General features: G+C 29.3%; 5 protein-coding genes and 1 non-coding gene across 8 annotated transcripts in view; 2 read left to right on the forward strand and 4 right to left on the reverse strand.

Moving 5' to 3' along the window:
* The window catches only part of nuf (rab11 family-interacting protein nuf), a 57,489-nt gene extending 55,355 nt beyond the window's left edge, over positions 1-2,134 (reverse strand). For both annotated transcript variants that reach the window (XM_085188097.1, XM_085188095.1), the window contains exon 1: positions 1,881-2,134. The gene's annotated coding sequence lies outside the window, so the exon portion shown is untranslated. The remainder of the gene's footprint in view (positions 1-1,880) is intronic.
* Positions 2,135-4,280: 2,146 nt separating this feature from the next.
* On the forward strand, positions 4,281-8,860 carry LOC146537590 (mpv17-like protein). 2 transcript variants are annotated; one of them, XM_085188757.1, is made up of 5 exons: positions 4,281-4,431; positions 5,228-5,373; positions 6,958-7,043; positions 7,777-7,889; positions 8,136-8,860. In XM_085188757.1, exons 2-5 carry the CDS (start codon positions 5,242-5,244, stop codon positions 8,360-8,362), a joined length of 558 nt encoding a protein of 185 aa, XP_085044883.1. In that variant the 5' UTR covers positions 4,281-4,431; positions 5,228-5,241; the 3' UTR covers positions 8,363-8,860. The 2 variants fall into 2 exon arrangements, with proteins under 2 accessions (XP_085044883.1, XP_085044884.1); XM_085188758.1 differs by having other exon boundaries at positions 4,282-4,431; positions 5,223-5,373.
* On the reverse strand, positions 6,259-6,340 carry TRNAL-AAG (transfer RNA leucine (anticodon AAG)). The gene has a single exon. It is a non-coding gene; the product is annotated as a tRNA-Leu (tRNA).
* Positions 8,861-9,337: 477 nt separating the features above from the next.
* On the forward strand, positions 9,338-13,430 carry LOC146537592 (uncharacterized). The gene is made up of 6 exons (XM_085188759.1): positions 9,338-9,630; positions 10,079-11,059; positions 11,163-11,345; positions 11,635-11,812; positions 12,863-13,059; positions 13,263-13,430. The coding sequence occupies exons 1-5, from the start codon at positions 9,451-9,453 to the stop codon at positions 13,012-13,014; spliced, it is 1,674 nt and encodes a 557-aa protein (XP_085044885.1). The 5' UTR covers positions 9,338-9,450; the 3' UTR covers positions 13,015-13,059; positions 13,263-13,430.
* A 603-nt stretch (positions 13,431-14,033) lies between these two features.
* LOC146537593 (uncharacterized) lies at positions 14,034-15,495 on the reverse strand. The gene is made up of 5 exons (XM_085188214.1): positions 15,469-15,495; positions 15,135-15,378; positions 14,940-15,009; positions 14,543-14,744; positions 14,034-14,272 (listed from the first exon to the last, which is right to left on the reverse strand). The coding sequence occupies exons 1-5, from the start codon at positions 15,493-15,495 to the stop codon at positions 14,180-14,182; spliced, it is 636 nt and encodes a 211-aa protein (XP_085044340.1). The 3' UTR covers positions 14,034-14,179.
* A 419-nt stretch (positions 15,496-15,914) lies between these two features.
* LOC146537594 (MAPK regulated corepressor interacting protein 2) lies at positions 15,915-20,321 on the reverse strand. The gene is made up of 5 exons (XM_085188052.1): positions 20,167-20,321; positions 19,996-20,080; positions 19,656-19,765; positions 19,467-19,523; positions 15,915-18,128 (listed from the first exon to the last, which is right to left on the reverse strand). Exons 1-5 carry the CDS (start codon positions 20,216-20,218, stop codon positions 17,983-17,985), a joined length of 450 nt encoding a protein of 149 aa, XP_085044178.1. The 5' UTR covers positions 20,219-20,321; the 3' UTR covers positions 15,915-17,982.
* Positions 20,322-23,726: the final 3,405 nt, after the last annotated feature.

Here is a 23,726-nt window from a genome sequence, read left to right on the forward strand (position 1 = left end):
AATAATAAAATTAACTACTTATTCAGTACTTATGACTCACTCAATACAATGCTAGTAAAGCTCCCATGTCTATTTCAAACAAAAATATTTTAAAAACAATAAGTAATCGTAAAGTATTTTGTTTTAAAAGTTATCTGTGCCGTTTGCGTAGTCTAAGTAATCTGTTGTAGGTACGAGACGTTTTAAATTTTAACAATATATTGATTAAAATCTAAAATATAAAATAAACGAATAATAAATGAATAAGAATAAATAATATAAAATAAACGAGTATAATGTGTAAGTATTTACTTGGTCTTTAAAAGATTTCTTTATTACTCAAAATGTAATTAAGAATTTCTTAAAACATTGTAAGTAATTGTTTCTTATAGGCTGTTTGTCAAGTCGTTGCAAGTGAAATGTCTAGAGTCGAACCAGTTTATTAATACGAAATTGGACAGCAAAAATAAATTATGCAATTATAATACAGGATCTTTTGTTTCGATTGGAACACACCGGTGTGACATCACTACATTTCGAAAGCATGACTCATTGAAAGATCACGTCCACTGTAATATCGCTGTAAACAAATTTGAGACGCTACCTCTCGAATTTGTGAACTTTTATACGGTCATTTGGCACTTAACTAAGAATATTGCTTAACTTTTAAGTGCAATTGTCATGCTGGCGTCTCGCGGCGGGTGGTTGGAGTCTTTCTATGTTTATATATCTTGACTAAATCTGTTTTATATCAATTAAATATGTGTTTTTAATAAATATTAAATATACAAATTTCATAAATCTACAAAATCTGGCTAGTTTTGAAATAACATTCAAAAGATTTCGAATCAAATTTGAATAAATAAGCAATGTTGCATCCTCCACAGCCTTATATAGAGTTCTAGCGTTAGTTAATATTATTCTTGCGGCATAACGCGTTGAAACAAATTAAATATTCAAACGAGATTACATTCACGGGGTGACCCTCGCAGGTAGAGTCAGCAAACAAGCGACGCCACCCCAAACACTTGTCAGTGCAGGCACCTGTTAACTGCTCGTACCTGCCAGTTACCTTTTTATGCTTGGTCTATATTTTAATGTGACACTCGAATACGTATATAATATATTTAAGCAAAAACTTATGACTATATCAATTTGTGAAGAAGCTTCATCATATGTGCTAAGGATCTCGTATTCAATAGAATTGCGACTTCACAGAAAACCTGTTTTAGCTTTGCTTGTTTGCTAAGTTTATTTATTAAAATAATATCTATTATATAGTTATGCATTTAATACGTTTTATAACTTGAATAATAATCTACTAAAGTTATCACTTTTCCTGCTATTGGCTTCTTTTATTATCCACAATGCTATTGATGACCGTGTTTCTTTTAGATGTGAATAGAATTAAAGGACAATCGACACTCTATTGCAATTTCCTTTTTGACATACTTTCTTATTAGTTATAATAACAATATAAAACAAACTGCATATACAATTTATTTTTGTAGTTAGCATAAAAATATATGACCATTTGCGTAAGCTAACTAATGCTAGCTTTCTATTTACCGTGTCCGGTTGCAAAGGACCAATTTACGTGGATAACCTGTGTTTCGTGTCTTAGGAGATAATGTGGTTGCATCCGCCACTAAGCATGGGAAAATTATATCTTTTATCCAACAAACGTTAGCATACATTTTCGCTATACATTTGATTAGAATACTTAACATTAAATATATTTTACATGTTATTTAACATACGCTATGAAAACTTATAACTGTTCAAAATGAGGTTTTGTTTTTGTCATAACAAAAAACGAAATGTATAAAATAGATAATCTTATTAAAATTCAAGGCAATATTTCGAATTATATTATAGTTTTATGAAAAATAGTCGCATACCTTGGCTAATTGCCGTCCAACGAGTATGAAGACGAAAGCCGATAGAGCCTCCGAGGCGGGGATTGTACTACAGTAACTTCTCACTTCAACACACACAATATTCCACTAGAAACACTTTTAGTATGAAATAATATTTTAAATAAACACTTATAATGAATGTTTCAATCACGATTTGTACACAAATATGTTTTATTTACACTTATAACACCATAATACGTATATTTTCCACGCTGGTAGAGCGTCGACTGAAGGCGGGAAGACAGAGACGGCGTGATGGCGTGGAAGAGAGATACATGTGATGTGGGAGGGAGGACGACCGCTAAGCTTCAAGAACACGCACTGCTGTTTATTCAACTTCATATAGACAAAAATAAAAATATATTTAATAAATACATATAATACATACAAAATTTTGATTTCTTTTGTTCAATAAACTTAATTACTTACCTAAGTTCCTAGCTAAAACCGTTACATAACGTTTTTGAAACAATATTTCGGAAATTTTAAATTTAAGAAATCGAACTCACTATTTTTTAACAATATTAAATTATATTTTTATAAAATTAAAAATTAACAATATAAGTAACGTTCACAAGTATTTTGTCTACGCAAAGTGGTTTGCGCTCAGTGTGAAGCGCCGTACCTCCTGTTACCTGGCACGAGCGTCCACGGCGCCTCGCGCCCCGCACGCTGCCTCAAAATTTAAACTTTATGGCCAACTAAATAACTCTGTGGACAGATTGTTACTACTTTTGCATTACTGTCGTTTTATATATTAGTGTATGACACACTCAAAACGCTTAACTTATAAGTCATGAGACCACTAAAAGCCGGAACACTTGAAGGCTTTTTTAAAAATCTTACGATAAGTTTTCTATGAAAGTGTACAAAGGAATAGCTGTTTATATATATGTATTAGAAAAGTTTAAGAGTACTTGTTTAACATCGTGTAAATATAATATCTAAAGGCTATGTAAAACAGTATCTGACGTCAGTATCTCTATTGTTGTTCGATCTTATGAATCCAATGGCGTTGGAAGTTTCGTGGTATATTTTAGTTTTTTTTAATTTTACAAAATGTATATAGAAAGATATGGAAATATTCAAATATTACAAAATTTGTTACAAAATATGTGGTCCGTTATTTTTTTAATAGAAAATAGATAACTGTAATGAAATTCGCACATTTTTGTCTCGTAACTTTTGTATGTATAATAACGCGTACACTGACTACGTAGTTTTAAAAATTACAATACTTGAATTATAATATATAGAGATTTATAATTTAATTACCTCTTAACAGCGGCTTCTGATATTAGTGCGCTTAACCAAAAAACTCTTGAGACTTACAATATTTGCATAAATATATTTTTAAAATGTCTTTTATATGATAATTACTCACATCTACATTTGAATCGTAGTGGCATAGTAAAATGTTTTTATTTCATGGTCGCTAAGCTAGAAATGAATGTTTATAACAGAATCGTGTAAACATTACAAAAGGATTCCATTAAATCTTCAAGATCCTTGACCTCGATCTAGATTACATTAAATAAATTAAAAGCAAAAATTATTTTTTATAGAAAAAGCTTTTATGCGAAAAAATGCGAAATTTTGACTATCAGCTCATAACCTTATTATACACAATTTATATGATCATAAAAGCTTGTCGCGATAATAATTATTTAATTAAATTGAAACTTTAAAAATTTAAACATAGTATATTACACATAATTAAATAAGTACTAGTATACACAAGTAAATCACGCGTTAATCCGTTATAATACAAAGAAAATATATTATGTACGTATTAAAAAAGGTATTTAATTTTAAATTGTTTTACTCAAAAGCATATAGATACTACCGGAAACAATTGCTTGTGATATATGATGATCTTCTCCATCAGATATGATAACAGTAAGAATATCGATATTGTCTCGTTTTATCAGCAATATTAAGTAACGTTTTTTTAGTTCTTATATAATGACCATAGATTATAAGGTATAATAACGTATTTTACATTAAGTACCTAATATTAATAGTTTGCCTAATTAAAAAATCATTACACATATAATAGTGCGATTATTATACAAGCAAATAATTAAATTTTAATTGCACAAAAAGTCAATTAGACATTATTATTTATATACTTTAAAAATTGTATAGGTTATAGAAACATTTTTAATAAATAATCTATAAATTATTAATTACATTTGCTGATTTGCATATCTGAAAAGCAAATTTTCATTGATTTTTTTTACACAAAAAAAAGGTTTTTATAGTTTTTTTTATTTTAATTTTAAAAAAATATTGAAATTCAATAAATAATTGTAACATGTAGATCGTGACTGTGATGTTTTTAAATTATTCTATTGAAGGCAATTGTCGCTGACTGAGGTATAGTTGAAACTCGGTGCTCGGACGATGTGAGACGTGCCTATTGATAAGGATATTATTTTATTACAAAAAAATATATGTTTTAATATATAAGTGCTTTGAGATCTTAAACGTATATGGTTTAATTATTTTGAGTGCAAGTGAAATTTTGTAGGTAAGAAGAAATTATTAAAATAAATCTTATTAAGTCATTCATAGATCATAATATATTTATTTTATTGAAAATTATTGTTACTTTTAAACTTAAATAACAAGAGACGTAGCGGAAGCACTTGTAGTAATGTTCCGTACGTCGCGATTAATATCAATAACAGCATGTAATAGAAAGATTTATCTATTCCTTTCTATTTTCCCATATAAAATATTTCATTTGATAATTCAAGTAATGCCACATTTATTAATTAAACACTAGTAAAGGTGAAAGTATTTTTTTTTTATAAAAAATATGTAGTAATTTTTATAGAGTAAAAATATTTCTATATTTTGCTTGCAAGTATTATAATAGAAGCGCTTTTTAAATATAGTTGGAGTCTATTTTATTAACATAATATGACTATAAAATATAAACTAGTATAGTGAAATTACACAATGATTCGTTCCAAAGTTCCAACTATAAAATTTCGTTCAATTCATAATATTTAACTCCAATAAATTACAAAACGTCACCACAAAGGTCTACTACACTCTACACTCCACAGGAAGGAGGGGTCAATTATTACTTGAATAGCTTGTAACGTAACTTTTGCTATAAGAATTGGTAATATCCTTAGTTATTAGCTTGTGATGCAATTCTTCTTCCTCCTGGCATTGAGCTTGTGATGCAATTATTACTTATAAAATAAGAATTAATAAATAATCACTATTATTAATATATTTTTTTAATTGTGAGCATCGTATTTTGCCACAACAAAAAAATAATAATTATCTATTTTGTTTTTTTGTGAGAAAAGAAATAAAAAACGTGATGGCATCCCGAATGGTTACCTGGTGGAGACATTCACTAAAACGGAGACCGGTAGTGACGAACACGCTGGTATATGCGACATTCTACACTGCAGCGGAACTGTCACAACAGACCTTCAATAGAATGAATATGGTAAAGTGACTAGTAAAGTTATAAAAATGTTTTTTAAATCAGCTTCATGATGTATCCCGAACACAGCAGGATAGACAGAGGGAATCTAGTGTCAAGACACTCTGTTCCCTAGCTTCCACTGAATTCTAGGGGCATGGCGGTACTCAAAGCCGCGCTTGGTCTCGACACCAGAGCGAAGAAACGAAAATAGAAATTTAAATAAATATTTCTTTTCATCAAGTGGGGATCGAACCTATGACCAGTCGTCTTTACAGTCACATTCTGTGGGGCACGTTCGGCGTAATTAGTAAAATTAATTTATTTATTGCATGAGTTGTGAAAACCTTCTCTTTATATTTGTATCTGATAGAACTTCTTTAGCAAAATGCAATTGACATTACGTGTGGGAAGCTATATATATTTAGTGATGGGTGGGAATCGAACCCACAACCCCAATGTACCCCAATGTGCGCTTCGACTGGCCTGTATACATGTATCTATAAAAGCATTAATTGGAAATGTAAATTTTAGTCTTTCATGTATCAATAAACGTACTTACTCCAGTTGGTGCAACAATAATAGTTCCTTGTAAAATTTTCATATTTTCCTAAGTAGAGTCAGTAGAGTGACCATGTGTAGCGAATTAAAGTTACGTATGCCTTTATCATAGATAATCTCTAAAGGTTGAATATTTTTGTATATTTGTAAAACAAATATAACTTATAGTTTATCATATTATAGTGCTTGATATCACTGATAAAGGGAAGTCAGTAACAAGATAATTTAAAACTAAAAAATAAAAATGTTATAACTTATTACCTCAACAAGGAGCGTTTTTGAAATAATCATTCGTTCATAACACTAAAATGTATATTAAACAAAGAAAACTATTTACAAAAAACAATTTGGCAGCGGTGGGATTCGAACCCACGCCTCCGAAGAGACTGGTGCCTTAAACCAGCGCCTTAGACCGCTCGGCCACGCTACCCTTGAAACTGTCACATGTATTTCAGGATAGTTCTCTACGATATATTTAATGTTCTATTAATATCTAAAGGAAATATCTAAGTCAATCTGAACGTTCACTGATAAATTGGGTCAAATGCTTTCAAATATGTAGTGACTGATTACAAATTATTATATCTTTCTTGAAATATTATAAATTTATTTTGTAACGATAGGAATAAGAAATAAAATAATTTATTCTTTTTAAAAACAATAAAATCGATCTGGAATCGAGGCAAAGTGCGGCGTTGAATTCCGCCTCTCAACACGCAACGCCTCCAGAATTCGACGGAAAGTGGGGAGCGAAGTGTCTTAACGCTGTGCCTAGTGTTAAGACACTCCGCTAACAATATTTAGGAATAAAATATGCTTATTTTTGTACCTAAAATGTATCAAAACAACAGTCCACAATTAAAGTACTCTATTAATACATTATATACATTTACCAATAACATTTGAAATCGAATGGTCAGAGAGTGTTATAATATTCCATTCTTTATCAAACATTTTTCTACATATTAAAATATTATAGGGAGTAATTCTAATTCTTTATTATTATATAATTTATTTATATACATATTGACTGATTTGACATTACAGCCGGAAAAGCCAGATCTCGATTTGGCATCTGCTGGACGCATCGTGGCTGTTGGCAGTTGCTTGTATGCTCCCACTTTATACTACTGGTATTAATAATTATTATTATAATCTTATTTAAATGCTTGTTTATATGATTTAAAAACACCATGGCGACCCAATTGCCTGACTTAGCACAATGACTATGGGTTCGAATTCCACTCAGAAAATCCAAATTAGCAAAAGCTTAGATTAGGAAGGAATCTTGTAGTAGCCTTTGTTCTTCGGTTTACCCGCAATATACAAGAAAGGAAAGGACATATAAAGGCTATATTATACATGTATATTTTTTAGAAAGTGTAAGTCACATTTTTGCATTCAAATTTAACATAACATTTTATATCTATCTTATGTTAAAATACTAACGAAATAATGGACGCGGAAAGAAATTAATACCTATATAAAATAGTAATTAATGAACGTATTATTACGTTTTGCATAAACGTAAGCAATCGGAAAATTATAATTTTATTGCAAGTAATGATTTACAATTACTCGTTTGCTAAAATAAAAAAAAAACTATTTTTTTGATTGTAAATAAAATATTAAGATATTATAATTATTTGTATAACATCTTAGACGTTATTGTGATCATTTAAAAACCACAACAACACTCGAACTCGCAATAACTGTGTATAGGTAATATTTAGACTTATGGTAAATTAAATATATATATATATATATATATATATATATGTGTATATATATATATATATATATATATATATATATATATATATATGTATATATATATTAAAATTTAATATATATGTCTGTCGATAGGTACAAATTTCTTGACAAGAAGTTTGTGGGAACTGCTGTTAAGTCGGTGGCCGCTAAGGTTGCTTCTGATCAGATTATTATGACTCCAGTGTTACTAGCAGCTTTTTATACGTGTAAGTATTTTGAAAGTGTGACTGTAAAAGCGACTGGTTGATGGTTCGATATATTTTCATTTTTTCGCTCTGGTGTTGACGCAAAATTACGGTGTTGAATTCCGCCACTCAACACGCAATGCCTCCAAAATTCAGCGGAAAGTGGGAAACCCTCTGCCTACCCTGTTGTGTGCGGGATACAGCGTGAAGCTGATTTAATTTACTTTGATGTAATAAAAGAGAATAATATGTAGATATAATTTTCAGTGCTCGGTATCCTGGAACGTAAAGAAGATATTTTTGAAGAGTTAAAAGACAAATATTGGAAAACATTTTTAGCAAACCAAGCATTTTGGGTTCCGGGACAAACTATAAATTTCTTTTTCATTCCTTCTAATTTGCGTGTCGTCTACGTCGCATCAGCTTCTTTCATATGGATAAATGTGCTTTGCTTTATAAAGAGACAGAAAGTTGAAAAGCATGTGGAACTTTAATTGATTTATAATAATTAACCATATAATTTTATGGCAACGGAGCTTTACCTTTTAAATTTAAATTTCCGTAAGAAATATGCATACATAACTTAACGCTGTACCCCGCACATAGCTGGGTAAGTAGAGGGAACCTAGAGTTAAGAAACTCCGTTCACCACATTCCACCAAATTTTCGAGCCATTGCGTGTTGAGTGATGAAGCTAAATGCCTTTGTACCAGAGCGAAGAAATGAAAATATTAATAAATAATAATTACATAAGAAATGTTAATTTTTAAATATAATTTATAAAAAAAATATGTTAGTGTTATTGTTATAAATGAATTATTTATTAAAGCATAAGAATTATTAAAAGTGACATTTTTAAATATATTTTTGTAATATTTTATTTTAATATGATTCACGGGTATGCATGTTTTTATTAATCTTCTTATTAGTTTTAAGTCAGTTAAAATAATGTGCATACACAAGAAAAACAATAATAAATATCTATCTTAAAATTGTAGTTTTATTTGGTCTTTAAGATTTTAGGTAAATTAAATGCATTTTAACTGCTATTACTGCTAACTTTATTTCAACTCGCACCAAACGCCTCGCCCGCGGCTTCGCCCGCTTGAACAACATTATTCATTTAATAAACAAAATTGACTGAGAATCAAATTTAATGTGCTCGTTAAGAAACAGCCTTAAATGTTAAATTAAATGTATAAATGTTAAAAATACAGATTTATAACAAACAAATACAGATTTATTATATGTATAGATATGGATAAGATAAATAAACAAAAAAAATTATATAAACGTAATGCAACATTTATAATTAGATCAATGTGAAGATAAGCTCATAATTAAATGGTGAATAAATAACGAAATTTGTTACTTTAATAATATTTCGGAAATTGTAGTTATGCAAGTGTTATATCAGCATCGACATTAAAACTAATTAGATCGTGTACCGTCTTAAAACGTACTAAGGCTTCATTTTTCTTTCTAACCACATTTACCTAGTGAACTCACTTCAGTTAGACTTGAATCGTCTCGGAAGAGAGACCTGGACAGTTAAAATAATAATAAAAAATAACTAATAATAATGGATTTAAACGCATTGTTGAATAGTACGGCTGTAACCAATGACATCTCTTCTAACGTGGTTAATTCATCATACAATATGAAGGCGATAGAAGGAGTGGTTGTAACTAAAGCAGCCAGCTTTGGTGCCGTAAGCGGGGTTTTACTAGCACTTTTCATCAATTTTCTCTTCAGTGTTGAGGTAGGTTTTTTTTATAATTCTAGTAATAATTGAGGTTAATCGTGGCGCTGGGGCACAAGCGTGTGACTTGACTTGGCAAACGTGATCGTTTGTGGTGGTTCGATTCCCACGTAAGGAAATAAAACATTGAATATTTTCATTTCTTTGCTGTGGTATCGAGGCATAGCGCGGAGTTGAGTTCCGCTACTCAACATGCAATGCCACCAGAATTCGGCGAGAAGTGGAATCGGAGTGTCTTAACACAAGGTTTTCTCTGCTTTGCTACGTGAGGGACACGGTGTGAAGCTGAAAAAATAGTACTACATAATTTATTACATTGTATGGAAATGAGAGATTCAGTAGTTTGACTACTGTAATTACGATGCTCAAAAATATATATTAATATATTTAAAAATTACAGAAATACTATAAATGTATATTTAATATATTTTGTACCTTTATATTTCAGTTTGAAACATTTAAGAAGAAAGTAAAAATTAAAATAGAAAACGAAATTGAATTGCAAAGAATTTTTATGGCAGTTATTTTAATGTTAGCTTTACCGTTGGTATTTGCGTTTGTAATCATAGCATACTTTTATAAAACCTTATGTTCCATAATTATTAAAAGAAAAGACAAACATTTCGCGGGTTTTCTCGATAGCTTCGATGTGTTTTGGAGTTTAGAAGATGATGCCACTAAAAGTATAATTAATGTTCTCGGAGTCGTTGGAAGTAACTCATCAGAAGAATTAGTTGAACATATAAAAGAGAAATTACAGAATATCGTACAAAATGCCGATAGCGAAAAATTATTTTACAGAAGAAGCGAGGAATATGGCTTTTATTATTGGAGAAAGTGCTGTTACGTCGATATTAGCCAATATGTACGGATAATCGACGTAGCTAACACTAACGAGCTAAATTTATCTGACATGGAAGAAATTATGAGCGAAATATCTTACCAACCTTTACCTTTTAATGACGAGGGAATGTTTCAAGTATTGATAACAAATCAAAAGATTAAAAACAGAAATGGGACACTAGAATTTGGCGTCATATTTAGAATTCATCATGCAGCAGGCGATGGAGTTGCTCTGACAGAGTTTTTATGTCACACTATAGCCGATGGCACAGATATTGACCCTAATTTGTTTTGTATGCCCGAAACATATCCTGTAGAATGCAAATATACGCCTGCTTATTTGTTTAGTATGATTCGGAAATTGTCTGAAATGCCCTTCTGCTTAGTCGATGGAATATTAAGACAGCCTGACAAAAGTTCCCTTCACGGACCAACTTTAACTGGAAAAAAAGTATTCAAATGGACAGAATCTGATCCTAATTTATTACGTTTAATTAAAGAAATAAAGGATACTACTGGCGAATTTAATTTTTCTGATATTTTAGCTGCGTCGCTATCTTGTGGCCTAAGGGAATATTTTTTAAAGGTAAGGTTTATTATTATTTAAAATTTAATTTCAGAATAGAGTACAAGTTACTGATCTACTATAATAATAATCTTTTGTTGCTTAATATTTATTTCTTTGACAGAAAGTTGACCCCGCGCCAAATAATGTGGCAGTTATATTACCAATTAGATTTCCTCAGACTAAAAATAATGAATTAAGATTGGAAAACAACTTTACTGTAAGCATTTTGGATCTGCCAATAGGAAAAGATATATACGATGTGAAGAGACGCTTTAACAAATTGCGACGAAGCGCTGATCCTTTGGTAAGAAAACCGATAAACAAATACAAATATGTAATAACAAAAAAAGAAACAATAAAATATTTAAAAACTTGTTTTGGGTGGGGATGGGGGTTTTGGGTGACAAAATAATCATGTTTCCAATTAATATAATGTTATCAGTACCTATAATAGTATAGTATGCGTATTGTATGAGGACGCTTCATCTAGTGAGAGATAGTAGATTGTGGGTCACATGTGTGCATAAGCAATAGCGATATAGAAATTTAATGATTAATTACGTTTGTCTACGAATTGGCATATTTTTTTTCAGACAAATCACTATTTTCTTAAGATATGCAGTATCCTGCCTAAAGAATTGCTTTATCCCATGTTCAACAGCAGTCAAGCAACCATGGTGCTGAGTAACATGCCAGGACCTAAGCTGTTGAGCATATGTGGCGGAGTCCTAAAATCTTTAGTATTCTTTGTACCAAACAAAGGGAACACAGGTCTGTTAATACCATTTAAAAATTACCAAGCCGTAACTCAATTGCGTACGGTCTGGCTGACTTAATGCCCTGTAATGAAATTAGCCTCGATCTGAGTTTCGTAACCCCGCAATGTGTCACTTTGTAGCCTCAAAGGCTAATTTATTAAATTCTCTTTATCCTTCTGTTTATGTATTAGAGACATTAATATTTATCAATATTTTTACATAGTTATATTTTACTGCATAGTTACTTTATTAGATTATAGTTACTTTCGCTATAAAATTTATAAACAAAGCTGAATTATTTTAACCCATTTGACGTTTAGAGCGTAGCAAAGAGGTAAATGTTTTAAAAAAGTGTGTTAACATTTTAAATTGTTTTAGTATAGTGAAATAATCTTCTTTATTTGCAAATGGTTATCTTTATAATAGTACCTATCCATTAGTATAAGATAAATTGTCTGTTCTTTCTTCCTCTGTCTTTTACGGTTTTTACGGTATTTTATAGCAGAGTAGGAATAAGTAGAGTTTAAGTTTAAATCAGTGTACACACACTGATTTAAACGCGAATTATATGAGATACTTCGTAATACGTGGTGTGCTTTCTCTATAGCAGTGACATAAACGATCGTGCAGTCAGGCTATCTGTTATAGGGCCACGATAGCCTTCTCTCAATCAGTATGATTTTATATAAAGCCATAAATTTTTCTTTATACAATTTGCTGCATTGGAGCCATTAGAAATGGTCATTAAACAAATATTATAATTTGTATTTATTTTTAATTAGGAAAATATGGCAGTCAAAAATTTTGCCATGCTTAAAATAATATTTACGGTAATATAGGTACGACTAAGTGTTAAATAAGATTCTGAACTTTTGTCGCGATCAAATCAAATTGACTAAACCGCGGTATATTATAAATTGTGTTCTTGCAAATAGCTATTAGATTTCATTTAATAGTCAATTAATTTAGCAATAACAAACAAATTGTTGTTTAGGTACTCTCTGATTCTTTACCTTTATTTTTCGTTCCAGAAAAGGCTATAATTAGCATATTTTTCCTACAGGTTTGGGTATAACAGCTCTCTGCTACGACGGAGTTCTTAAGTTCGGGGCTATGGCCGATTCAGCTATAATATCAAATTCAAGTGAACTGGCTATCATTTTGGATGGTATGGTCGAGGAGATAAAAAGATTACATAAAGTATACGTTAGTTAGACGTAGCGGCTACTTAATGATTCGCTTTTGACTTCTCAGTAAAAGGTGGGTCCGTTATATAATATTAAGCGGAAATAATTTAGTTTGGTCATTATAATTTTTTTATGTTTTGCAAAAATATTTATAATTAAAATTAATTGTTATTAAATTTAATGTATTTAGGTAAACTCTTAATGTACCTACCTATCTATAAAAATTACAAGTCTTGCAATTTTTTTAATAATTAATAATGGATGTGTATTTTACAGGTATGGAGAAGATCAAAACAAGATCGTGTTTGTTGATTTATAATTTTAAAAATTATAATACACACAATCTTTTCATCTCTCTGAGCTAGGTAAATAACTGGCAAGAGTGGTGCATGTTTATAAGTAGCTTTCATAAAGTTTTAATAAAATATAATTTATTTGTCTCTATTTTTTATTTTTATATTGATATGAAATTATTATTGATGAATAATATCCATTCAACTCAATTCAGTTCGTACCAGTGTGACTGAATGTACCTTAGTAATAATGTAATTTGAAAGACTTTTATTAATATTTGAAAGAATTTTAAATGTAATCTTAAATAATAATAAACTAAGGTGAATTATTCAGATACGTGTAGACAAAGTACAGTGTAATTTTTTTTTAGTAAAGTAAGTGTTCACTATTCACTTTTCCAATGTCGTGTTATGTAGAGAATACACGAAGGAGGTTGTACGTTAAAACAAGAGATAATGTTACACAATAGAATACTTCATCTTAAAAAGAAGTTCAATCAAAATACTGCCTTCATCTATAAAAATATATATTTACAATATATAATTTAGGCTAGTCGTGGCGCAGGGGCGACTGTAATCGCTACTGTTTGTGGGTTCTATCCCCACTCGATTAAATCTCTCTCTGCCTACCCTAATGTTGCGGGATATAGCGTGAAGATTTAGTGTTTTTTACAATATATCAAATGTCTTTAAACAGACGAGAAGTGGTGAATGCAATAAATTTTTAATACTCATGCATAAAAGTTAAAAGAATTCACTTATAGTGGCAAAAAGAATATATAGAAGATTCGTTACGTAATTTAATTTATTGTTAAGCTATGTTATTATTAGAATTATATTTAATTTTATATTTTTAAAATTATGCTTCCTTTTTACTCGTAAGTGTAGCTACAATAGGCGTTAGTCCAATTCGCATCGAGCTTGGTCGATAGCTTCCAATATAGTCTGAATTGCGATCTTGAGTCGTTCAATCTTTTTTTCATACCACATTTTCTGTACAAAATATTTAAAAGAAGTTATTTAAAATACTAATATATTACAGAATCGAATATAGAGTTAACATTTTAATTTTATTAAACTTTTATTCGTTAGAAAACTTTAAAGTTATATATCAGTACAAAAGTATATCCATATTTAACTATAAAAATTAACAAAAAAAGTAAAAGGTCAAAATGAATTTAATATAATTAGTTTATAACGAATTTCCAGCCGATGTTATATATAACCAATAAAGATAGAGTTTATTGGTTTTTGAGGTCTTACCTGGGTCATTTTCGTCTCTCTAAGAGCTAAATATTTTCCACCTACAGTTATAACAGCTATATTCATTTCAGCCAACTCAGCGTATTTTTCCTTTATACGTTTTCGAAGTCGTATTAGCTTTCCTTCTTGCACTTTTAGCTTATTTAAATTATATTCGTACGCTTCGAGAAGGTTTTTATGTTTTTTTGTTAAATCTTCGTATCTGTACATATTTTTAGTGTTAACATATAGGATAATTCAATATTAACATATACCTAGGTACCTAGGTATATGTTAATATTGAATTATCTTAGAAGTTGTGCATAACTACGTATATGATTTTTAAGTTATTTTAGGGAGAATTCTAGACCCATCTTACATAAACTTCTAATGCCCCAAAAGATTTTTTAAAACTCACTGATTTTGAAAGTAAACTATGCTCATTGCAGACCAAGACTCTGATAGATTGATAGAATTTTTAGACTCATCTGGAACAAAATAAATCTAATACATGATAAAAAGAAAGTTTACAAGTACGTACGTAAATAAAAAGAAACTAATTTCTTTCTAATTAAGCACGTGTATGTAGTCATGAAATATTTATTAATTACTCAATTAGTAAAGACAATTTTAATATAATTATGTATGTATAAACCTGTATGGCATTTAGTTTTCATGTTATCAGAAGTTTCACTTGTGAAACTGTTTATGGAATGAGAATGGCTGTGTGACTTTTTACATTCCAATAATCTGTCTTCATACTTGTTCGACTTTTCCAGGCTATGTTCAAGACTATTTAATAAATATAGAGCGTTCTTTATACCACTATGAAATAACTTTTTGTGTTCCAAATTATTCTAAAATTATAATTTTATATTAGAAGCAGAAACTCTTACCTATACCAAAAATAACATATATATTTTAAAATGTATTAATATAATATCTACTAATGATTCGTTGATACATTCGACCATCTCTGAAAAACAAGTTATCCTCTTCAATAGTAATCACTCTTTGAATAACAATAATACCTAAATAAAAAACCATAAGCCTTTAAAATTTCTAGAAAACATACAATTGACGTTTTTATGACAGATTAAATATATCTTAAGAAATTACAAATAAAAGAAAAAGGTTCTTTTACTTGTTTTTGTATCACACTGTCAGAGTCAATCAAGCCTTAAGACACTCCGGTCCCCATATTCTGCTCAATTTGTAAGACATTGAATGTTAGCGGAATTAAATGCCGAGTTGTATTCTTAACAGAGCGAGGAAATCGAAATAATCAATTCCTCGATTGGAAATCGAACCCACGATCGTGTTTACAGTAAGACGCTGACGCGCTGCGTCACGATGATTACAAAGTTGATGGTTTGAAAAATAAAACTTCATAAACTTTGTCAGATGGTTTATTCAACTACAACAAAAAGCATAACTTTTAATAACTAAATCAGTCTAAAAATATTCTACCTCCTGCTAATATCACTACATATTTCCATTAAAAAAGGATTAAAACCTTTCTATTTCTGTGCCCGTCCATTAAATATTTGAACGAAATATAAAGTACGCGCGTGATTTCTGTCATAATTGCGAATACTCCATATATTTTTAAATTCGACTTGTAATTCGCTTTATATTTGAAAACAATATACTGCTGAAAACAATTTGAAGTAAACAAACGAAGTTATTTTTGGCTAATTCATAAGGACGTTGGATGCGGGAAGGTGAATGAATTGAATGGATGAATGAATATATTTTTCTATGAAACAGCCAAAAATCCAACTAAACCAATATTCCAAAGATTAATATAAAAATTATCCGATTAAAATGGAAGACATCACGCTTCAAGCAAAGAAGCATAAACATAACAATCAAAAAGAGAATCCATTGGCGTAACAACTATCAACAATTTACCTTTACAAGCTAGAACGAGTTAAAATACTGAATTCGTAACTTTTAACATTTGTATATATATATTTAGGATGCGATGAAATGTATTGCACTTATTAAGGAAACAATTTTAACCCTTACATGTACAAATACTTTATTTAATATCACAAAGTTATAGTATATTTAGCAATTAATAATTTATCTTAGGTATTGAAATGGAAATATTGTATTTCAAACGTAGCAAATAGGAACATTGCAAATATAAGGGTTAAATAACAATATTAGCTATATAGGAATATTTCAAATAGGTATATCAAAGGGCTTGAATTAATAAAAAAACGTGTATATAGAGCATCATACAATAAAAACAATATGTAGCTTTAAAATATTAAAATGTAAAAATAAAACATTTAAAATACACATGAAAAAAAAGGTGTTGCAAAAATAGATTTTAACAAAAAAATCATATATCTATTGTAAAATAAGATAAAATTTCATAAATGTAATTAGGCCCTTTCAATGTTCAATAACAAATAGGATAAAAAATATTTAAGTAAACAAATAAAAATTTGAATGTAGCGTTTTTAGAATAGTTTTTAGAATTCACACCTGTGGCTCTTGGAAACTGTCCAAGCACAGTGACCACTAAGCCATATGTTCTTATCAAACTACTTTAAAATGCTCATGCGCTCGTTTTCAGCTTACTTGTTGTTATTTTCTCTCTAGAGAGATTAGGAATCATAAAACAAGTAAATCTTTACTTGAACCATAATAAATTTTTCCAGCATTGTATCATAAAAAAAACAACACTAACACACTTTAAAATTTGCAAGTTTTATTATTTAAACAGTCTTTATATATGGTTCGAGCATAATGTAAATCTCTTCACATTGATTATGTAGGGATACGAAAATATAAACAGCTTATTATTTATGATGCTGTGAATAATACTTAGATTAAGTATGAGATGATAATGGCCCTTACCTATTTAAAATTTTGTATTGTGATACATGCTTTAATACAGTTAAAATTCTTTGGTATACTTGGTTCAGAATAATTGATAGTAAAACAATTAAAAAAACAACATTCATACAATATAACAATCTTAAAGAATATTGGTTTTAATGCAAAGCCAGTTGCAATATAATTGAGCTTTGGAAAAATTCTCTTAACGAAATAAAGGTGTTACCTACTGAGATCCACAATCAACTGTAGATTACTAAATTTATTTGTATTATGTGAAAAACTTGCAAACTGTCAATATGACGGTTGTGGGTTCGATTCCCACTCTGAGGAATGGATTATTTTCATTTCCTTGCTTTGATATGCAGGATACAACTGAAAAAAAAAATGTGAAAACTATGCTTTTACAAGCTATATGCAATAATATGAAACATATACACGTCTTACAAAGTAGAATCATATTGATATGGATGAGATTATATGATTTTAAAAACTGCCTCACAAAAATATCTTGCATTTATAAAAATGTTTATAAAATTTAGTAAACTGCAATTGATTGTGACTTACGCTACCGAATTTCATGTTCCCATTTTATATGTGAATGAGTCTCAGAGAGAATTTGTAATGTTCTGGAACAATCTCTTGCCCCACCAGGTTTCGAGATCGAAGGGCTTGAAGTCGTGTAACACAGGACTTGGCGCTTCATCTTGATAATATAAATTTGAAGGTGGATCGGGAGATGAACTACCAGATTCTGAAAATAATGGAGGTCGCAATAAAATGGTTTTGGTTTGTACTATGAGGAAATGTTTTCGTTTTCTCAATTTGGTAAAAAGATAAAGGGCAACCTTTAGTTTTGCTAGTTAAACAAGTGATGTCTCGAAAATTAGGCGGAGGCCGCCCACTGCTAGATGCGTGATATAGTGTGAAACTATAATAAAATTAAAAGATAGCAACAAGAAGAGTATGACTCATATAGAATACTCCAAATATTACTCATTTTTATCATTTTCATCTGTAAGATAAATTGTACACAGAGATAAAATTTAAAGTTGTAATTTGTAGTCTCAAATCATGTACAGTTTGCATTAATATAACCAACGGTAATAAGGATGGGGGAGGAGGTCAAAGAATAGTGAAATTAGTGAAGTAATTTCATAAATAGCACAGCCTCAAATATTAAATATTTAAACTATACAACAGATTAGGATGAGTGATGTGACACAGAACAGAACAATATTAAAGTGGGTTAAGTAAGGTTAATGACTTCATAGATATAACTGTTCTTGTCTCAGTTTATTAGAAAATTGTTCATTTAAATTAAGTGAAAATGAAAAAGTCACCACAAATACATAAACTGACTATACTATTATTTAGAAAAATGTCAACAAAATTATTTTTGTTGCATAGGGCCCTTTAAATAATTATTTTATTCAGTTTTTTTCGTATTTATTGCAACAGCAACAGAAATACATCATATGTGAACATTCTGTTCCATTTCCGTCTATCACAGTTTAAATATGTTTATTTCTCTGTTCTGGTAAAAAGATTAGTGTTGCATCAAGCTGTGCCACTTAATGGGCACTATCTCCTCCTCTAGCAACAAGGGTGTCTTAATTAGTACCTTCTGCCTAAGAATTCTACCATGTTATATGTGGGATACAGCTATGACTTAATAGTATTTCACAAGTGATTATAGATTCTATATTTATTCTTGTAATAAAAATGTTATTAATTTCCAAATACAAATTGAAACCAAAATGGTGGTTATGATTTAAACCAGATGGTTTTGGGTTCCCCATTCCCTCTAAGAGGAACAAATTATTTTCATTTTTCCATTCTTGTAGACAAAGTGTGTTGTTAAGTTCTGCAACTCTATATCAGTCTTGAATTCAGATAGAAAGTTAACAATCATTTTAACATTAGATTCTCTATGCCTTTCCATGATAAAAAAATGAAATTGTTTAGTATATAACTATATTCATTCATGAATTTCAGTGTTTATACTCTTTAGTAATAAAGTAATATAAAACTATATGGTATTCATAAATAATAGAGCAGTTTATTTTAGTTGAACTTCAAGACTAATTACCAATTGTGCTTGTTGGTGTTGATGGTTCACTATCTCCATTTGCAGTTCGTGTCCAAGCTGAAAATAAATAATGCAATAATGAAAGTAGGAAATTTATGATAATATTTTTCTATACAATACCAAAACAATTATCATTTATATGTTATGTTAAGAAAAAAAATTCTGTGAGAAATAATATAAGCTACTTACTCTCACTAATATATCTAATCATTTCTTCATGCTGAGGGGAAATCACATGATGCGGTATTCTTTGGTGTACTGTCTTTTTGCCATTGGAATGAAATACTGGTTTAGGCATGCTGAAAATATGAATTTAAATGCGGTATTACTACTGTCGCTAGTTATTAAATTAAAAAATAATGTTTACCAGAAGTAAAAGTCAACGCTTATGAAAAATAAATATAATATTGGTTATTAAAGTACTTAAAAGCATTCAAGTGATATCGACCTCCGGCCGGAGGTTATGTAAAAACAGTGATGAAATTCATTAGAGTTCTTTCTTGCATCATAATACTTAATTTGAACTTACCTCACAATTTCACCATTGTCAGAGTCTGAAGATTTCCTATTATAATCCTTACGACTGTCTAATCTCTCTAAATTTTGTGTTAAACCTAAAAATTGGTATAATAATTTCTTACGGTTATTCGGTTCAATCATGTGACACTTTTAAGCTAATTATAAGACATTATACATTTACCTCTTCGTGTTTTTGCGACAATTTTGCTAGGTCCTTTTGAGACTGTATACATTTTAAAATTTTAAACACGATAAATGTAACTAAAACACACCAATATCTTAAGACACTAACCTGAAGTAAAACTAAGTGTTGCCATATTCAGAGTACCGGGCTATATACTAAAATTTAAAAGTAAGTTTATAGCTTTAAAAGTGAATATTAAATGAATAAAAAAACACATTTTTTCGAATTTGTAACGGTGTGAATAACCAAATTTACTTTATATATAAATTGGAAACGTAGAAATAAATATTAAAAATTTAAAAAAGAAGAGGTTGTAACATTTATATCAATATACTTCATTATGATTTCGCGGGTTTTTTAAAATTGAAATCTTAAATTTCAAATCTAGTTTTAATTTGAAATGATTTAAGTAATTGCAAATTCACGTTTCCACAATAAAAAAAACCTTAAATTCGATTCGACATTTAAATTATTTTATCATATTATTACATAAACGTTTTTACGTTACGCTAAATTAGTTTTTTCGTTGAGTTACGGGTTTGAAATATTTTAATACATAAATAATTAAATATTAAATACTTAAATTGAATACTTCTGTATACATATTTTTCCTTACCTTTAAGACGTTGAGGGTATCATCGTTAAAATTCCTAATTCAAAAATATATTAACATTTATATTTTTGGTCAAAAATTGGAAATACTAAATAGGAAATTATTTACTCGTGTATATAACAAGGATTGAGATTTAACATCAATCAACATTATGGACTTAAAGAATAGAATTAAAGAAAAACATTAATAAAATCAGAATTAAACTACAGGCAAAAGCCTACTTTTACTTATATCCTACAAACAAGTAAGTAGGTGGATACACCAAACTTTCGCTACTGTCACTTTCACTTGACAAGCGTTTCAAATACAATTCCGCATGTGTCCAATCTGTATTTATTTGCAATAAATGAGAATACAATACGAGTATCGTCATTTGGAATAAAGATTATTTAAGAATAAAAATAAAAACTAAATAGCTTTTATTCTGTGACCAAAGATTTCATTTATTATCTATATATAGGTGTAGATCAATCAATCTTTATTTACCAAATCAGAAATATTATCATCTCATCCAATACAATTTTGAATAATATTATATGAAAAATATAAATTTATTTGAGACGTCCATCTATAATTGTGTATAAAAAATAATTATGTAATAAATTACATTTTTTATTGTTTGACAGAAGATAAATCTTCTGGTGAATTTGGTTCTATGCTAACTTTACATAAATAGTTTAAAAAACCATCTTTTATTAGAATAAATAGTCGATACGTAACGATACGATAAACAGCTAAACAACGATAAACAGCTAAACAATTTTTGCTTAGTAGAAATTTTATTTAAAACCAAGAATCATATACTATCTTACTAATCCTACTTATATAATAGAATGTGGATGTTTGTAAAGATAGATATTTATTCCACTTTGACGCCAAAACCACTAAACATATTTTAATAAAACTTTACAACAATATAGCTTACACATAAAAATAACGTATTGGATACTATTTAGTATTTATGTTAAAATTTTCTATAATTTGGCTTAAACATAACAATCAGTTTAAGAGGGTGGAATCGCGGTTAGTACTTTCATAAATCACGAAAAGAAATTATGACAAATATAACTGATAGAAACGTAGAAGCGCTAGCGCATTTAACGCGGACAATAGCGTTCCACACCATGATTGCTCCCACGTCGAATGCAAGTAACGGGAAAGTGGGCAAGTTGAAGCACGACCATAAACTTACTTAAATCGTAAGTAACTACAACTTAATACAACGAAAATATTTTTGTTATTATTATACATTTTAAAATAGCCTTCATATTACGTATATTTAAATTATCCATATTCCATAGATTAGACTCATTCTTGTACCTACTTTTTTCCAATAAGTAACTTACTTACCGTGACTTTGAAACTGTGCTTTGAAATTTTGAAGCTTAAACAAAAAATTGTTTACATTTTCGTTCCGATAGTATTTCTTTTGTTCGTCTATGCGGGTCATTATAAAACGGTTAGTAGTGTTGCTTTGATTAATTTTTTTAATTACATAATATGTGGTCACACAAGCCAAATCCCGATTTCACATATCTATTTTTTTCCGGGAAAAAAATATTTTAATGTATTTTGTTATGAATAAATAAATTCTAGAAAAAATCTGTTCTATATCAAGTAACATTTTGGTTTGTAACTACCTATACATAGACACTTAAGTACACAGACACATATACAAGGCTGATACTGATAATGAATTCTCGTCATATTAGTTATTTTAGATAATATTTAATTGTTTGTAATTTTTAAAGCACTAAAAATAACTAAAATATTATGTTCTAAATAAATCTTAGTAGAGTTTCGTATTTATCACAAACTACATACTTCAATAATGACATTAGCTATTGCTACAATAGTTAGTATGTAAACATAATGTGTGTTATATAGTTTTGGTGTTTGATTATTTCTTTTAATATGCTTACAAAAAATTAGAAGTTTTAGCTTTAGTCCAGCCATACCTCTATGTAGGTAAACTAAATATAAAGTATACACTTTTTAAAATATCACATTATATTTAATATTTATTTATGTGATTTTGTTATGAAATATTGGATGAGGAGGTGGCCCGTTTGTTTAATCTGTAGGAGTGGTTTTGGCTACGTCGCTATTGACGTCATGAAAGCGAAGGGCTATTCGTGTATTTGCCTATTAATAAAATCGAACTTTACTAGAATAGGTCCCTCGTATTTCAGTCTCCAATGGAATTTAAAGAGTGTTATTAAAAAATAAGTATTTTTTTGTTTTGTTTATGAGTGATTTATAGAATGATAGAGAACTTCTTTAAATTTACTAGGTCATGGTTACAAATAATTACTAAATACAACATTTCTAAATGTTACCATTAACGAAAACTTTTAAAATCTTTTTTATATGAACATACATGCACTTTAAATATAAATACTTATTTGAAAAATTTACAGGGTTAAATAAATTTAATTTTTATAATTTGTACAGGGCAGACAGTAATATATTTCGTTCATAATTTATATCCTTAATTTAGAAGTATTATTTATCTGGTGGGTAACCTCAACGCCTTATTTAAAAATATTTAACCATTAGAAACAGGTATAGGTAGTATTTAAAGCATCAACACTTCGATCGAACCCGGAACCATTGTGTAGTTAGGCATTTCCCAACTGCGTTACGTAAATACCACAATGTAGATAATAATTTAAATAACTACTAAGTACTAGCTACCTTATTGTTACTCAACTTTATATTGTATACGTTAAGGCTACCTTCCTACATAGGTAATAATTATGGTAGCAATATCTAATGATTAGTACATTTAGGTATTTGAATTTTCGTGTTTTATTTTTAACTTGTAGTTTCATTTCCTCGCTCTAACGTCGACGAAAAGTGTGGCTTTAAGTTCCGCCACTCAACACACCGCCAGATTTCGGCGGAAAGTGGGGAACGGAATGTTTTAGCACTAGGTTATCTC

Source organism: Heliconius melpomene, chromosome 7 (genome assembly GCF_056956725.1).
Source record: "Heliconius melpomene rosina isolate 202511_hmr_F chromosome 7, ASM5695672v1, whole genome shotgun sequence".
Taxonomy (NCBI): domain Eukaryota; kingdom Metazoa; phylum Arthropoda; class Insecta; order Lepidoptera; family Nymphalidae; genus Heliconius; species Heliconius melpomene.

Excerpts from the sequence above, each read along its gene's own strand:
- LOC146537590 (XM_085188757.1), top strand. The coding sequence starts at position 5,242 with ATGGCATCCCGAATGGTTACCTGGTGGAGACATTCACTAAAACGGAGA. Across the intron at positions 7,044-7,776 it reads GCTCCCACTTTATACTACTG|GTACAAATTTCTTGACAAGA; the intron begins GTATTAATAATT and ends GTCTGTCGATAG. Across the intron at positions 7,890-8,135 it reads ACTAGCAGCTTTTTATACGT|TGCTCGGTATCCTGGAACGT; the intron begins GTAAGTATTTTG and ends TATAATTTTCAG.
- LOC146537592 (XM_085188759.1), top strand. The coding sequence starts at position 9,451 with ATGGATTTAAACGCATTGTTGAATAGTACGGCTGTAACCAATGACATC. Across the intron at positions 9,631-10,078 it reads ATTTTCTCTTCAGTGTTGAG|TTTGAAACATTTAAGAAGAA; the intron begins GTAGGTTTTTTT and ends TTTATATTTCAG. Across the intron at positions 11,813-12,862 it reads ACCAAACAAAGGGAACACAG|GTTTGGGTATAACAGCTCTC; the intron begins GTCTGTTAATAC and ends TTTTTCCTACAG.
- LOC146537593 (XM_085188214.1), bottom strand. The coding sequence starts at position 15,495 with ATGGTCGAATGTATCAACGAATCATTA. Across the intron at positions 15,379-15,468 it reads AATGTATCAACGAATCATTA|AATAATTTGGAACACAAAAA; the intron begins GTAGATATTATA and ends TTATAATTTTAG. Across the intron at positions 14,273-14,542 it reads GAGAGACGAAAATGACCCAG|AAAATGTGGTATGAAAAAAA; the intron begins GTAAGACCTCAA and ends TATTTTGTACAG.
- LOC146537594 (XM_085188052.1), bottom strand. The coding sequence starts at position 20,218 with ATGTATACAGTCTCAAAAGGACCTAGCAAAATTGTCGCAAAAACACGA. Across the intron at positions 19,766-19,995 it reads GACAATGGTGAAATTGTGAG|CATGCCTAAACCAGTATTTC; the intron begins GTAAGTTCAAAT and ends TCATATTTTCAG. Across the intron at positions 18,129-19,466 it reads AACACCAACAAGCACAATTG|AATCTGGTAGTTCATCTCCC; the intron begins GTAATTAGTCTT and ends CATTATTTTCAG.